The sequence below is a fragment of the Mchenga conophoros genome, linkage group LG5 (assembly GCF_057382185.1).
Source record: "Mchenga conophoros isolate Kocher_MC1m ecotype Shallow Benthic linkage group LG5, M_conophoros_male_GT1.1, whole genome shotgun sequence".
Lineage (NCBI taxonomy): Eukaryota > Metazoa > Chordata > Actinopteri > Cichliformes > Cichlidae > Mchenga > Mchenga conophoros.
This window is the reverse complement of record NC_140530.1, coordinates 21,633,849-21,651,480: the sequence shown is the minus strand read 5'-3', so window position 1 is coordinate 21,651,480 and position 17,632 is coordinate 21,633,849. Positions and strand designations below refer to the sequence as shown.

At 41.2% G+C, this 17,632-nt stretch overlaps 1 protein-coding gene across 4 annotated transcripts in view; it reads left to right on the top strand.

The window, feature by feature from the left end:
• The window catches only part of bsnb (bassoon (presynaptic cytomatrix protein) b), a 79,042-nt gene that overhangs the window by 17,191 nt on the left and 44,219 nt on the right, over positions 1-17,632 (top strand). For all 4 annotated transcript variants that reach the window (XM_085274183.1, XM_085274182.1, XM_085274181.1 and 1 more), the window contains exon 3: positions 8,064-8,843. In XM_085274183.1, the coding sequence (XP_085130309.1) occupies positions 8,064-8,843 (780 nt within the window). The remainder of the gene's footprint in view (positions 1-8,063; positions 8,844-17,632) is intronic.

The window sequence follows — 17,632 nt, the reverse complement described above, 5'->3', positions numbered from 1 at the left end:
CAGGGAGGGGCGGCCATCTCCTCAATTATTTGATGTGAGGAGATGAAGACGAGATTAAGACACACTATGGAAGAGAGCCAGAGATTAATAATAACTAATGATTAAATGCAGAGTAAACTATAAACACATAGTGAGTAAAAAACGTGAGTGAAACAGTAACCCTCAGTGCATCATGGGAAGTATGTGGTGAGAACCCACACAAACATGATGGGGAGAACATGCAGACACACAGAAGGTCCCCTGCGAGATAGTGGATTCAAACCCAGGACCTTCTTGGAGTGTACAATACATTCTTACAAAGACTGAATGCACTGGGCAACTTGGCAACACCAAAACACCTGAAAGGCCACTCTATATATTGACAGCCACTAAACTAAAGTGGATGATTGCAGAATTCTTCCTCTGGTTAAGAAAAACAACAAGTCAAGAACACTCTTGAAGAAGTTGGGGTATTATTGCCAAAGTTTACAGTCAAGAGGCACCCTCATGAGTGCAAATACAGAGGGTTTTACAACAAATGGCCAAATCAGTGGTTACAACCAGCTATTTGATAACAAGACGGCCAAATTAGACTTTAAACATATAAAAGTGTCTGCTTTGTTTGGGGAAAAAATTATTTGCACAGGTTAACTTGTACCAGAATGATGGGAAAAGAAAATGATGCAATGTTATGATGTGGGGATGGCTGCCAGTGGAACCAGGGCACTAGTATTTATTGATGATATAACTGCTGATAGAAGAACTCTGAAGTGTACAGAGCTATACTCTCTGCTCAGATTAAACCAAATGCTGCAAAACTGATTGGACGGCGCTTTACAGTGCAAATGGATAGTGACCCAAAGCATACCGCAAAAGAAACCCAAGCGTTTCTTAAGAAAAAGAAATGGGATATTCAAGTCAGTCACCTGATCTCAATTCAATTAAGGCCTAGCAGAGTGTCTCAAGGGACGAAACAGCATTTGGTTGCTATGTTTGTTTGTCCAGTTACTTTTGAGCGTCTGAAAATGTTAAACCCCTTGAATTAAAACTTTAAGTCTGCACTTCAGTCACATTTGTATTGTCTGATTTTAAATCCACCGTGGCAGTGTGCACAGGCTAAATTACAAAACAATGTGTCATTGTCCAAAAACGTGTGATCCTAACTGCACATGCACGACAAACATACACCATTATATAGAGAACACCGATCAGAAGGTTTGATAATGTAAGTCTTTCCAAACAGTTATATTTGGACATCTCGATGTTGCGCTGATGATTTTAAATAGATAATTTTAACAAAAATAAACAGTATAACATACAGTGTTTCAAGTAATTGTCCTTCCTTTGCAAACCTCTTATCCTATTTACTGTAAATCATTTCATAAGAAAGTGAGACAAAAAGCTCCTTAGTGAACACGTATGTTCAAATAACGAAATAATTATTCTGTGAAACTTATGTCAGGGTTTGGGTGGCTGTTTTTCCACACTGTGCTTTTGGATGTAATCATAGACTGGTTTAAAGTGGACAAACAGTGGGAACTAGGTCAGGAATCCAGCTGAGACACTTCATGCTGCATTTTGCATATACCAAAATATTTTGCAACAAGAACTGCCAGACACTAAATCTGGGACACTGTTTTAATTATTACACCATAACCTACTGCAGTTAAAGTCCATCTTACAGTAGTCTTTTCTGTATGGAAAAATTGCACAGGAATCTTTAGTCAGTTTTCCTAATAGTGCCCTTGTTAGAACTGGACACGCAGAAAGATCACTTTCAGCAGTTTGGTATAATTCTTTGACTCCGTGTTGCAAACAATGACTTCTTTTAGGCCTTCTACTGATTATTTAATCTGTCATCAAACAGGATTGTACTTTGCACTGTTATTGCACATTTGTTGCATGGCCTATCAGACCACAGAAACTTTTCCCTCGCAGCAAATCTTGCTAGTTTTCTGGCTGTGTGTGAAACATCCAGACAGAAACATTTGAAATCGAAATGCTCTTGGCTTTTCAGTAATACTCTCAAGTGACAATAATGACACATGATGTACTGTAGACTCAAACGGTATTGCAGAGTGGAGTCTAGAGCTCTCTGTGGCAAAATCTCAAAGGAACTGACTATTAAAAGTTTCATAAAGGTAGCAACAAATCCTTTGCAAGGGAACGGTATTGCATTGCAGTGCACAAGCGTTCATCATATCATGCCGATTTCCTCTACTGTAGATCACGATTTAATGTTATGCACTCTGCACTACTTTCCCGCATACTTATTAATACCATGACTCCCTGCCATTCCCAACACTGCACCAGTATACCTGGTGAGAGAAGTTGAATAGTATGCATGAAAAGAAATTTAACAGCGATTCCCCAACAATGACTCAGGATTTTCATTAGCTTTGTTTCCCTGCTTGGTAACATTCAGGAGTAAAACAGATGTGTTTTATTGAGACTGTTCTCGTGTAGTTGTTTGTAGAGCTGCTTGTGTTTGAGTTTAGCAGAGGCTGGGAGACAAATTGACAGAGAGAAAGAGAGAAAGGGGGAGCGAGGCATAGGGAGGAATTTCAATGTCTTTGGCCCAATTTGCAAGGAATTGATAAACCACTGCATTCCAAGTGTCCCGATCCCCAAACTGCAGTGCTCAGCTGCTGTACATACCGCATGGTGATACTGCATTGTGATCTCTAAGACAAAGCTGCTTTCTTCATCTGCATCTTTGTCAGCTGAAGTTTGGATGTGTCTCAGCGCGTTCGTTATCCAGCTTTCCCGGGGAATGATGGACGGCATGATGTCTCACACCTGTCAACGAACGCACGAAGAAGAAAAACAGGGAAACTTTGTGCACCTGTGTGATGTATGCAGTGTTACATCTTCTAACGTCTGTATATGTGTCAGACTCCAAGACAGCAGAAGACAGAAGCACGCACTCGTAAATGAGAGGTAGACACTCTCAGCATAGTTCTTTGTTACGCGACTATTTTGGTACAAACATTTACCTGGCAGTGTGGCAGTTAGCTTTCTGAAATTTACCCTCATTTGAAACTAGCTGTGTATGAATTTCTGGCTCTGAAGAGAGTCGTCATAAACACACAGATGATGATGGAGCTGGAAGAAGAAAATTAGATGGAGTGATGGGATGTGAGAGATGCAGATAACAAGGAGAAATGAAGATGAGTGCAGGAGAAAAAGATGGAGGACTGCAAAAGAGAACTGATAGAGAGGCAGGGGAGGAGACACAGTGTGCAGTGTGCTTGTGTGTGTGTGTGTGTGTGTGTGTGTGTGTGTGTGTGTGTGTGTGTGTGTGTGTGTGTGTGTGTGTGTGTGTGTGTGTGTTTTTTTTTTGCTGATACAGATCAGATTTCATAAAGATCCACATGATTGCCTCATAACAACGGGGACGCAGAAAGGAATGAGATGGAGAGGTGAGGCAAGCAGAGACATGAAGAAATTGATAAATAGCTGCTTGCCCTTCGCGCAGCTGCTTTCTTTGTTTTTTCCAGAGTGTTTTTCCCCCTTGGTGAGCTTTATATGATTATCCTAACAGTGTGTCTGAAAAAAAATGTCAATGACAATAATTGTCATAGAAATAGGAGTTTCTACACGAGTCTCTGATTAGATAAAGTGTGCAGTGTTAGATGGCGCTGTGTTGGCTTTTTTCACTGTCCCCAGGAGTCACCTCTGCACCCGGCTTCTCAGTTTCCCTGATTGACAGTGAAAACCACGGCCTGATCGCTCCTTATACCAGGAACTGGCAGTGAGCCAGGCAGTAGGCTAAGGTGCTGCTGAGCTTGTGACTTACTCTGTCTACACGGACTTACTGAGTGACTGACTGATCGAATGACTGACTTAAGAGATAAAGAAATACTGTGAAGCAGGTGAAGAGGTTGCTAAACATTTAAAAGCAGTCAACAGTCAAATTTTGAGCTATTGCAATAGATTCATTAAAGATTTTGTTGCAATAAGAATAAGATAATATATAATTAAAAACTGCATTATCTTGTTATTAAAAAATGACTGTTAAGCAGAGGGAAATGTAGTCTATTACTGCCCCATCTGGTTGAAAATTTCAAGCCCATGCCTCTTACAAGAACAGATAGGTGTGGTCAGAAAGCAGCAGCAGGGATTCGAAGAAGAGTTAAAGTTCTTCCCGATGACTAAAGCAGTGCTGTAAAATCATGTTAGCAATCTCAGAGTCGTGCTTGTCATAATATGTGTGGTAGTTTTCTGATGAGTGTTTCATCTGTGAACTGATGAATAGATTTTTAATTTCCTTCACTTTTAACACAGCCTGAAAGCTTCTCTTTGCATAATCAGAATTTGATCCAGAAAGGCAGATAAAAAACTAGACTGTAGAAGAGTTGGATCAGGATAGGATTTTATGGCATTTATGCCGTATGCACTCACTGCATAGAGCCTGCAGGCAACCAGCCAGCTCAGCCGGAGGAAGTGTCTAACACACATGATCTCCCCGATTGGTTGTTTTTTTTTCTCCACCCAGAGGAAGCAGCTGCCTGTTAGCAAGTGCTACAGCTACAGAAAATGCTGTCTAGCTCAGCACTACTGTACTTCTGCCCAGATCAGGATAGTTACTGTAGGTGCTGTATTGCACCTGTAATCATACCTAATAGGTGAGATCAATGTGTGCTGAATATGACAAACTCAATTCTACATCATCTAAACTAGAATTCTGACCACTGGAGGCAGAAAAAAGTGCAGCGTTGAGAGATGTGAGTCATATCACTACCCATATCTCATTTTTTGCAGCAGTTCAAATAGTGAATAACTATAACTGAATAATGAAGTGCAATGAAATGAGTGCAGTCCGATCAGGCTTCAGCAAAACTCGATGTTATGAGTGGGTTTAAGTTAGAGAGCTTCTTCTTCAACCAGAAATCCCAGCATAATAGTGAGTCACTGCTTTACAATATGAGGGGCAATACTACAGTTAAGGTCCAGTGACTCATAGTTAAACTGTGAAGTGACTAAATTATGTCTTTCTTCCTCCTGTTTATCTAGTAGTATGATACAATTTTGCTTAATCTTGATTTAATACATGTTGTCAGATACCAGACGGCTTTAGAAATGCATTAATAAATACAAGAGATGCATAAAATAGTATGAAATCTTTGCATTTACTGCATTTATCATATGCTGATATCAGCTTATGCAGAGTTTTATTAAAAACTAAACTTGTAGAGTCATTGTTGATAAATATTTTATCAGTATACCCCTTTCTAGTGTATGATATTTGATACACAAGTTTTTGAGACTTCATCATCATCCTCAGTGGGATTTTCTTTCACCTGAAAACGTAAATAAATTGCACAGCACATGTTAAAGCAATAAATTGGGAAAGAAATGCCATTAAAATGAAAACTTATGTGTGCAGATGGATATTTATTTATTTTCTTTACTTGTCAGAAGGTTCAATAAACACTCCATACTCAAAAAAAAAATGTTTTCTGGAAATTATTTCATGTTTCAAGCTTTAGAGGGTTAATGTGACAACTCCGCTTGAATCCACACTGAAGTCTGCTCAGCTGTGATGTGTACTCTGCCACATGTAGTGCTGAGTGTATTGTAAATTATGGAATAATGGAGCAGGAACATCTCCGCTGACAGACTGTTAGTTAAAAGCATTTTCAGACTGCCCTTTTTTTTAGCATTAGACTTTTTTTTAGAAATTCTTAGAGTGCAAATAATTCTCAGGGAAAGTTGAACTAAAATCTTTATGAAATCCAGATTCACAGACTGAAAGGCAATTTTGACCCTAAGCTCTAAGGAAAAAAAAAACCCAGTCCAGCCTTCCCAGCTTGTTCTTTGAGGCCCAGACCTCCAAGCGATAACCCAAACCTACAACCTTTTGCTGCCTTCATTTATAATTCATTAAGGTATTATGCAATGACCACGAATCCAAGACAGTTACAATAGTGTGGCAGCTGTCAGAGCACCAGGATGCCAATTACAGTCTATGGCCATGTGGCATCACTAGCGCCTCTTTCTGGCTTTCACCTTTTTGTGTGTGTGTGTGTGTGTATGAAGCAGTAAGTGAACAAGAAATGAAAACAAGAGGCAAAGAGATCAACAGGAGAAACACAAGGAGATTGGAGGAATGAATTTAATGAGGAGCTCTCCACGTTATGTAATGCAAATATGAAATCATGAGAAAGCAAAAAGGAAAGAGACTCCCAGAAAAGACAGAGGAAGGGAAGATTATAAAATCAGGGGCAGCAGTGATTTACTGAGGATTTTCAGAGTTCATATCTCATTTGTCAGATTTATTTCACACACATTTTGTTTATGGGTAAGTGATGGGTAGCAATAAATGCCTATGCGGAGGCATGGGGATACTCAAATCCTTCCTCAATGAGATATTTTACACCATTCACAATTATTTTGCGGTTGAATCATTTTCCACACACAATATTTCCCATTCAGAGCAGGCTGGAGGCTACCCCAGCACGCACTGGATAAAGGACTGCGCCCAGTCTGTCACATAAATAGATCAACACACTCATTCACATTCACACCCATACAAGCATTCTTCAGTTTTTAGTTCATTTTACTTGGATATCTTTAGAGAGGGAAGAGAAATTGGACTAGTGGCGTTTATGGTTCACTAAATCACTGTGGATGACATGAAAACACAGTTACTCACACCCAGTCCTTGCTTTTATAGTTTCTGGTGGTCATTTTATAAAAAAGCTAATGGTAATATTTGTCACACTGCTAGTGTTTTATACTTCAGTGGGAAATCTACAATGTAACCTACTGCCTCTGTGCAAACCCCTCTGAACCATGCACCTTAACACAGGCGGTTGCTTGATGTGCGTCTCCCTAAAAATGTAAATACACGTCAGGTTGGCACACCTGGATTCATCCTGCTCACTTTCGACTACTTTTTCACAGCAGTTTTTAAATATATCAGTGAGAGAAAAACAACCATCATCTCAGTATAAGGAATAACATCAATATAAGGACACACATAAGTTGGCAAATTCCTGGAGAGAGTGTTGAAACTATCGGAATGGATGTGAGGGACTTTACAAAAAAGTGGAAAAAGTTGAATCAACCACGATAAAGAGTGGGGACACAGGTGGGAAAAAGTCCCAGCATTTTATTGGTTTCTGTCAGCCAGCAATATGTATGAAACACGAGCCACACACACACACATAAAAATCATACCAACGACATCGGCCACTTCTACAAGTTATATCGTAGGCACTCAAAAGATTCCCAGTGAAAGCCTAAATCAGACAAGATGCTACCAGTGATGCTGTTTCTATTGTTGACTTGACATTACGGTCATAAATGAATGCAGTGGATTTTCAGCTTTTCACTTGCTTACATGAAGACTTAGTTGTGTCTGCTTTTGCAGTCAAAAACAGCACATTCATGTGTTTGCCTTTGTGGGGGAAACAGAGTTAAGAAGCTTCCATGCTGAAAGCGAGTGGCAGAGCACTGATTGTTGCAGCAACAGGCAAAATAAAATAGGCTGGTTCCAGTTTTAACTTTTCATAACTTTGGGGTGAGAAATTAAAGTGACTACCAATAGGAGCGAATGATACTGCTGATTGACACATGAGGGGGTGGTAAGTAGATTAGAGAATTACCAAAACAACTGAAAGCCAGAATGCCCACTAGCAGCAACCTGTCAGCCACGGAGTGATGTGTGATGAGTGAATCACTTTTTATGTGGCTTTAAAGTTCGCAGTAGAGAATCTAGTGAGTAAATGGTAATGTTGGTCTGTGAGGTAGCTGCTTATTCTTTCATTCTTTTTTCAGGGGTGTCAGGCTTGCTACTAGGAGAGCATGTTGACATAGTGAAGTAGAGGAGGAATGGAGAAAGAGGCTTGATTATCACCGGGACTTTTCAGGCTGCCTGCAAGACTTTTCCTTGCTATCAGTTTGTGGCACCATGGTAAAATCACTCAGTAGCCAGCAAGATAAAAATGCAACCTTCTTTCAGCAGTTGCAGGAAACTGATTATTCAATGAATTTCTATTTTTGTATCCAGTGTACCCCATTGTGAAAACAAGATACTGTAGCTTATTGCCATTGCCTTGTTTTTCTTTCTTTTTCAGGTCCAAGAGTGGTTATGTCTAAACTGTCAAATGCAGAGAGCACTGGGGATGGATATGACCACACCACGTTCCAAGAGTCAGCAACAGATTCACTCTCCTTCTCATGCAACCAATCCAGAACCTAAACCTAACGCTTCAGCTCAGCCCACACCTCAGACACATACACCTCCTCAGACGCAGCCTCCATTGCAGGCCCATCCAGTGCCTGGCCCTACCAAACAGACTGGTCCAGCTGGCGCAGGTCAGCAGCAAGCAAGGCTGCCTCCAGGGGCAGTCCCTCTCCCTGGGATGGCCAAGGCCCCATCCCAGCCTGATTTATCCCGTAGTTCACCCGCCCACCAACCCCAGCACCCACGCCAGGACCAGACGCGCAGTGCAGGAAGCTCCCCTTCACGACAGCCCCCACCTCCAGAGCAAACCTTCGGGAAGTTGTTTGGCTTTGGTGCGTCTCTTCTCAACCAAGCAAGCACTCTGATATCAGAGACTACTCAACCCCAACAGCAGCCCCCTAAACCAGCCCCCAAACCAGGAGGACCTCCTGGTCCAGGAGCTGGGGCAGGTAAACCCTCAGGACCTCAGTCTGCACAACAAGGGCCTCGGCCCCCTTCTCAGCAGCAGCAACAGCAAAGGGGACAAGAGGCCAAAGCCTCTTGTCCCCTTTGTAAAACAAATCTCAACATAGGCAACACAGCAGAACAACCCAACTACAACACCTGCACACAGTGCCGCTCTCAAGTGTGCAACATGTGTGGATTCAATCCCACTCCACACATAGTCGAGGTAAGATTCTGATTTCCAACACAAAATGGCATGTTTTTGTGAAAAACGCTGAATTGTTGCATACTCGCTACAATGGTTGTTATCAACTTGATGCTGCCAGGTCATCTTGGTGTGTTCTTGGTGTGAACAACTTCATTTCACTGAGGATGACTGCTTGTACGAATCCAGCATGTGGCTCCAGGGATTGTCAAATAGACAGCAATTGCTGCATTTATTCTATCCTTGAGAATCACCGTGACTCTGATTCTCTTGTTCCTTGGTATTTTTTTTTTAAGAATGACCCACTCTTTCTCACTCTCATTCTTTAACACAGAGCTATGAAGGCATTATTACAAATGATAACTAAATGATAAATAGCTAACTTGATAACATTTCTTCATTGATATTTGGAGCCTTCACAGCTTGCACAAACAATATTTTACATAAGCCTGTGAGCTTCTCCTTTTTCTCCTGCCTTTCTCTATTTCACAGTCGGGACCTGCTTCATTCAGCTCCGTCAGGGCCTTTCATGTGGTTAGCAGAGTGAAGTCCAAGCTGTGACTCACCTCATCAGTGACTACCCTGGAGAAGCGCAGAAATAAATGACCTATCTACAGGAAACAGAGGCTTATTAAATTCAATTTAATGGATAATCTTAGTATTGGTTAGTCATATCTCAGGGTCACCTGAGGGTATATTTCTTCTTTAAGTGCCCCCTTGTCCTGTGTCACGCTGGGAGTCTGGTTGGTAAGAACAGGACCTGACAATAGCATTCAGAGCCAGGCAATAACAGAGTTTAATTATGCAAATCAAGTCCAATTGAATGATAGCAGTAATAACAGGCTTGCTGCAGAGCGCTAGCGTTTTATGGGCGAGTCTTGTCTTCACAGGCATCGGGTTGTCACAGGCAGTAGCACAGCCCATTCATAGATTGCTATGGAAACAGAGAGATAATTTGTTTGTCAGCCATCCCTTACATGCTTGGATGCTGAGATGCTCAGAGTCTGCAAAAACTTTCAGACTGCTGTTGCTCTTCTTTTAGGAGGAACTCAGTTAATAGGTGTGTTGTGTTTCTGCTCTGCAGGCTTAAGCCTGCATCTCAATCGAGGATTCTTTCCAAATCTGTGAACAGGTTTTGTTGTCATTCCTCGTGAGCTGGCAGGTGGGTCGCTCCAGAGTGGGTGAGAACCATTTGGACATGGTGTGAGGCTTTGTACTTTGAATCTTGGTTCCTCAGCTTGATTTCCACAGCTTGTTTGGCACAGATATCCTCCTTCTCATCCTCTCTTAATCTCTCCAAACTTTAGTGTTTCTTTGCGCCGGCAATGTTGTAACCATTCTTTCTTCTTTTCAAGGATGTGGTAACAAAGCTGTTGGGGTTAGGGATGCTGTACTGTTGTAATTGTAAAACTTTTGATACGATGCATCAAATACCACTTTTGCACAACACGAAGTTTGAGCCATGTTGATATAGAACGTAGGCCATGGAGGAGAATTGTCAGCATTATGGAGATGTTTAAACTAAGCAGTGGTAACAAAACTAAAGAAGGTTGCCTTCCCTATGTGCATGAGTCCAACAGACTCATTGAAGAAGCTGTCATATGCTAGATTTATTGTCTGTTTGACATGCTGGTTGTTGGATAGATCTGGATATCCTCTTCCCACACAGTTTTTCAATGTCATGACAGTGTTGCTCATTAGCTATAATAATTTTGAGCAAGTTAGCCAATGATGTGATGCACTTTTTATGCATACAGTGACACTATGATTTTATCCATGTGCTGATTTGTGTTTGAGTTTAAAGAAATCAGCTTTATCAGGTTTTGGCTAAACAAGAAATACTAAATGATGAATAGTTTATTGTGTATAGTGTTTGCTGTTATTTATGTTATACTAGTTTTTCATTAGGCACAGGTGTTTGTGCTTAGGACTGCTTGTTATTGCAAATATCTAATCCGCTAATCACATGGCAGCAGCTCAATATACTTAGGCTTGTAGATATTGTCAAGATGACCTGCAGAAGTTAAGAAAAAGCATTAAAATGGGAAAGGAAGCTGATTTAAATGACTTTTAAGGTGGCATTGTGGTTGTTGCCTGACAGGCTGGTCTGAATGTTTCAGAAAGTGTTGAACTGCTGGAATGTTCCTAAACAACAAACTCAAGGGTTTATAGAGATTGACCTGAAACCAGTAACTTAAATAATCACTTGTTACAATAAAGGTATGCAGAAGAGCACACAACACAAACTTTGAAGCAGCAGAAGAAGACCACACTGGCTGTCACTCCTGTCAGCTAAGAACAGGAAATTGTAGTTACAGTTCACACAGCCTCACCAACACTGGACAATAGAAGATTGGAAAAAGGTTGTCTGGTCTTATGTGCCTTGACTTCTGCTTTAACATTTGGCTATAGAGTGAGAAATTTGCATAAACCAGCGGTCCCCAACCCCCGGGCCACGGACCGGTACCGGTCTGTGAGTCAATTGGTACCGGGCCGCGAGAGTTGAGGCTCAGGTGTGGGTTCAGGGTTTTTAGCGGTTTTTAGCATTTATCGTTTTTATCGTTAACTTGGTTTCCCTTGGTCTTTTCTTGTGTGTTATGAATAAATCGTCTTTTTTTTGGTACCAGTACTGGTTTTGTTTTGTTGTATTTATCCGTGACACCTTAAAGGCCGGTCCGTGAAAATATTGTTCGACATAAACCGGTCCGTGGCGCAAAAAAGGTTGGAGACCGCTGGCATAAACAACATGAAAGCATGGCTCCATCTTGCTTTGTACTGTATCCGTGACTCAGGATGAATTTGCAGCAACTGTGATGGCTAAAGTCAACATGGACCAAAGTTTCTAAGCAATGTTTCCATTATCTTGTTGAATCCATGCCACACAGAATTTAGGCAAGTCTGATTGTAAAACATTGTTCAGCCATTGTAACAAAATAGCCTGTTGGTGTATGTTAAAAAAAACATCATTACCAGATTTATATTTCTTTTCTGCTTTTGGTTTTTTTTTTATATTGTTATTTAATTGCATGATATTTTTTAGAGAAGCAGTTTGGTTTTTACTGATACAATTATCTGAAGATGTCTGTTTTTCCTGCTACAGTTGTACAGAGAACTTAGAATAAACAGTTCCTACAGTGTTGACAGCTCAGAAGATAATTACATTAACTGAAAGCGGGACACATGTAGAGAAAACTAGTGTCTAGAAATTGGCAAACAGAGGAAACGCAGAGAGAAAATTTACCTAAATTCACTGGACCTATAAAACTGTTGAATTATTTGTTTCAGCCGCTTGCCTACGTCATGCCAAACCATCTCCGGTAACAGATTGTTACATTTATCGAATGCATATTCTCTCGCAAGGAGAAAAAAAAATTCTAGCCTGTGGAAATCAGAAAACGCTTGAAGCATTCAAGAAGAAAAAAATATTTTCCGTCACATTATTAGTGACACAATGCATAATTCATCCAGAGCGAATTAGGCTGAGCTGCATTATATAAAAAAATAGCGAGGCCCCTTTTTAATCTGGGATGAGACGAAGATTGCCAGTGTCTATGCGAGAACGTGTTGAAGAATGGAGGAGGAGGAGGAGGAGAGGAAGGAAAGAGGTGAAAGATTGAGGAGGAGGAGGAAAGTGAGAATCAGTGATAATTAGCGTGAGGAAGCCAACTGTTTGTTACATTGCGGAATATTTCACATCAATTAGTGTTGAAAGTCATGTGTGGCTCTGAGTAAATAAGATGTCCTTGTTTTGGGAGGTTTCCTCCCCCTTTATTGCTTCTGAAGGAGATTTAAACAAACCCCCGTGTCATTGTCATCTCCCCAGAGTTTGGCTGTAAATAGAACATAGAATATTTTCACTGGAGTGTCTGCTGCTCAATCTGTTTCACAGTACACTGGATTTCAGTCCTTACTCCTGAATAACTCTGTGCTTCTGTCTCTCCTCCTGGTATCACAGTCTGCTAGTGAGGCAGACACGGCAGAATGGATGTCATACTTTAGATCTTTCATGACTCGAAATACAGGTAGAGGTGTGACTGACATAAGAAATTACCTCTGACTTCCCAGCATTCTCACTTTAACATTACTTTAAAAAAACAAAACATGATTTCATTGTGTTTTTACTCCATATGCCTATTTTTCCCCGTCCCCATGGTTGGTTAGATGTTCTCAACCGACCCTGTTTGCTTAAAATTGTCCCCATTGTTTATAATGTGAAAGAGGCCCAGAGTGGATATTTAGTCAAAAAGGAGCAAATTTCTCACAGAACTGCAGAAAAGTGTAGAGAAACAGAAAACATAGCTCATCAATAATTCAGTGAAGGAGAACATTATAAATAGTTCATGCAGTGTGCAGCAGTGAGAGAGCTGTGTTTGATTCCACATGTCACATAGGGTCAGTGTGTGTTGATGCATGTGTGCATGTGTGCATGTGTGCGTATTTGTGTCTGAGAGACAAGAACGCATAAACACAGGTGTCCTGAAACTAGTTATTGTTTCTGGATACGTATTTGGACATTTAGACACAAATATTCAGGCCTCTATGAAAGAGTTGTTCCTTCTTTTATGGGAATGTGGCTTTTCGGCTGCTGGTTAATGCTCTAATTTTCTAGAGTATCGAGGTAGATCAGACAGACTTGTGTTTAATCTAAGCACATCCTGGTCATGTGTCACTAAAGTAAAGTTCAGCTGTGGTCTATTTTGGATCTGGTTTCAGTTCACGGCGGTTAGCGTAATAAAAAGCTGAAATAAAGTCAGAATTTAATAATCAACTTTTTGACATCAACATATGATATTTACCAGTTATAGTATACACTGTTACAGTCTCATTCTTTAATATGCACAGCTGTAGCAAGGCAGTAAAGAGGAAAAGGCAGTCTGTTAAATGAAAAACCTGTATGGTAAATTGGCGCCTTTTATGCACCTTCCACAGAGGATACAATAAACTATGCTGCTCACACATGAAGTGAATTTGCAGAAGCAGTTTTAGCTGTTAAAACAGGGCTGTCAGACATATGAACTGTGGGCCACATCCAGTCCACCGGAGGAGTGGATCTGGCCCACCAGCAGCCCAAGCATTGTAAATTGTAATCATTAGAAATGGTTTTAATGCACATGTAATGACAGTAGATCAGTAGATGTTATAGTAGATGTCTCAAGAATGTAGTGTGGAAGTATTTTATTTTTATTTGTGCACTGTTGTGGTTCACTAAAGATCCAGTTAGGCTGTACATGAGTCATGAGCTGAAATTGGTGAGACACCTGCATTTTACATGTGTTTAATAAAAAAGACTTGATTCGATTTGTGTTGCGAGCTATGCATGAATGAAATTCATATGAGTTATACAAATCATTGGTCTTCTTTTCTGGCTTTTCACCACAGGAGCCCGGTGTCCTTGAGTACACATCCTGCATACAGTGAACATATGTAGAACATGTAGTATTTGCGAATGTGTCACCGGACTGCAGGAACACAGTTGCTGCTTTCACACAGAGCGGCAGTGTAGCTGAACACACCATTCTTATTCTCAAACATGTTGGAAGTGTTTTCTGAAGGTTGGCACCAGCCTGTGTCTCCCTTAGGAGTCTCATCCAAAGCCAGATGGCTGGTGGCATCAGGCATCCAAGCCTGCCATGCTGAGCCTGGCTGCTTCCAAAGTGATGATGGTACGCCATCACAGATTCAGACACCCACCCGGCCTCGATCAGCTGCTCGCTGCCTTTTAATATTCTCATATTCCTTTATACTGCAAGTGCTGCGTGCCTAGAATAACCCAGTGCAGATAGGTTCTGGAGGAAGAATTACAATTTTCAGGTCCACATGAATCTTGCACATGTCATTCACGCCTGCACGTTTCTAGTAGGAGTGAATATGACTTAATCACAGCCACTGAAACACGATAATGGGGATTACAGCTACATGCAGCGAGGTCTGAATTTACAGTTTTAATTTCTCAATTTGTGAGCTGGCTGTTGAAAATTACAACATAAAAATACGGAGCAAACCATATTCATCTGTTCTCCTCAGCTTAAAATGGCCCTTATGCCAAAAGTACATATATATTATGAAACACCTCAATGCTTGCTTGTACCTTATGATACCTTTGAATATTTCATCCCTTTCTCATACGTGACTATATGCAGATTAGGGTAGATTTGCCATATTCATACAGTAAAATTGTCCTGCTGACACGTCATTCTTCATTGTGATGCTCTGGTTGTTTTGTTCTCTTGTCTTATTTTCCACTTCGTGATGGATCTTTGCACGCACACTCCTACTCTTTGCGTTTCAATGATCTCCTTGTTCCTTTTGCATTCCTCTTCCTCGTGTCTACACGAAGGAGTTTGGAACTGCTTGCTGTTGACACATTGATTGAACTGGCAATTGCTTCTGGTTGAATACCTTGCAGTTGACATTGCAACATGGGTACTCAGCACTCTTGATTTAGTCTGTGTTGTATTTATTTAGCCACAACAGAAGGACTAGCATTTTAAAACCTCCGCACATAATAAGAGAGTACTTAAAGGAGCTGATACGGAGGAAAAAAAAGAAACACAGAGATGAGTGTGTTTCTGTGTGCATGTTAAGGGGTTGAGTGGGGATTTGGGGTTGGGGTAGGTCGTAGAGGGAGCTAGTTGGGAATAGTACTAATCCATTTTGAGGGAGTTTGGTGGTCCCTTTGAGTAAAGAGCTTAACCCCAACACACCATTGTAAAGATCCACCCACACAAATAAGTGCCATCTGAGAATTGTAAGCCTTGTTGGGTGATTAAACTGAGACAATGCCATTTCTTACTTTGTTTGATAACCATGTTAGTATTGAAGAGGCTGTAAGAGGGAAATACCCTGTTCTTAATCACATAAACCCTGCGTTTCTAATAAATGGGTGCACTCTTAGCTTGAATTAAGATCAGTACAGTATACACTACAGTATGATAAAATTCAGTGTGTATGACTGTGCTGTGGATGACTTGAAGATGATGTGGTGTACAGCCATGACTGTTTCCTGTTGAGATTATGTGGCACCCAGCACAGATGGCTCGCTGGTTTGAAGGCTTAAATGCCACTCACTCTCATCCCTGGGAACTATGTGTTTGGAACCAGGCTCTGTGCTCAGACAGAGTTGCATACTCTTTCCCTGAACTTCTGTATGCAGCAGATCTATGGAGACAACCAGAGGCAAAGCTCCCAGAGCAGCTTTTAGAATTCAAGTCTTTTTGAGATTTTTGACATTTTATGGCAACATTGTTTTGCCCGATTGTAAAGAAAAGAACAACAAAAAGTAGAAAAAGATAAGAGGAAAATGTCTAGCACGAAGCCGACACTGGGACTGCTTTGGTTTCCGCATTATTCTGCTGCATTTCTGCGCATTGCAAACGTAAATTTGTCTCTAGATGTCTTTGAGATCAACTTTAACCTGTAACTTGCTCTACCTGCACCGGCTGTAGTATCAGTGCTTTTCATGAATAACTACATGAGGTGAGGAGCACATGGACCATACTGAACTTGAATTACCCCTTCAGACCTTCTGGTTCTATCTTCAAATGCCTTTTCTCTCCTATCTTGTAAGAAAATGTGCTTTGAAGCCTACAAGGGGCCTCGGCACTGGCTTAATCACCTCTTCAAAACTCATCATCTTCAAGGCCTGATGGCTATGCTAACTAGCTTTAGCTATGCTCCAGGGATGTCTGGCAGTGTTGGGTCTATCATTGCTGTCAGAGCCACAGAGGCGGGCCAGTGCAGTCCTCCCATCTCTGCTACTGGGCCCTCCCGTCTTAACACATCACTTCACATGCCTCATTGGTGCTCCTGCTCTCTCTTCCCCTCAGCACCTCAGTCATGCGATTGCTCCCTAATGCTAGCATTAGGAAAGAAGGAGGGGTTAGCTGAATGCGCTCTATGCTTAGAGGCTGCAAATACTAAAAGCCTGGCAACACAAATGTGAGATTATAGGACAGGAATGTGTGGTTGTATGTCAGGGGAACACAAAAACCGAGCCAGGAAGAGGGAGAGCTATAATGAAAGGGAGCGGGAGATTGAGAGACAAAATGAAAGAGATAAAGCTCACTGATCGCACAGATATTACATTTAACCCCTTGCTAATCTTCTCAGTGCTGCAGCTGTCGGGCAGCTCTGGAAATGACCAGATCAGTTAGTGATGGTCTGGGCTGCTGCCCTGAACAGCATCCCAACAACAAGTATAGCAAAAGCAGCCTGAGGATCTTTAGGCTCTTCTAAACAAATGGTGTTCTCACTGTCTCCATTAATGAAGACATCGGGACTCTGCTGCCGAGGAAGATGGAAGCTGTGTTTTTTCGATATATATATATTTTTTTGATATAGTATTTTCTGTTTTGATCGTTGGAGAGTTGATCCCTGTTGACAGGATGCCACAGAGATGTGCAAAAGACTTGAGCCACCACTCGTGTCTCTATATTTTACCAGGGGATATGGGAAATAGATGCAGAGAAATGTGCAAACATACATGTAAATGCAGTATAAAAAGGGAAAAACAGAGGGCAATATCAGCAAACTTTCTTGTCATTTCTTTAAGAAGTCATCAGGAACAGTTTTTCTGGTCTCCTGAAATGCATTCAAAGCACTTTGGATGTTGGCTGCCAATCCCACACTGTTTCAATAACATTAAGGTCTGCGCTCTAGGGAGGTTAATTCATGACTGATAGTGTTCCACTGTGTGTTTCTAACCGCTTATGCTTTTGTTGCATTGGCAGCGTGTTTTGGCTCATCCTCATGCTGAAAAGTGAAGCCACTGCCAATCAGATGCTTTCGAGATTTCATGGTGGATCAAAGTT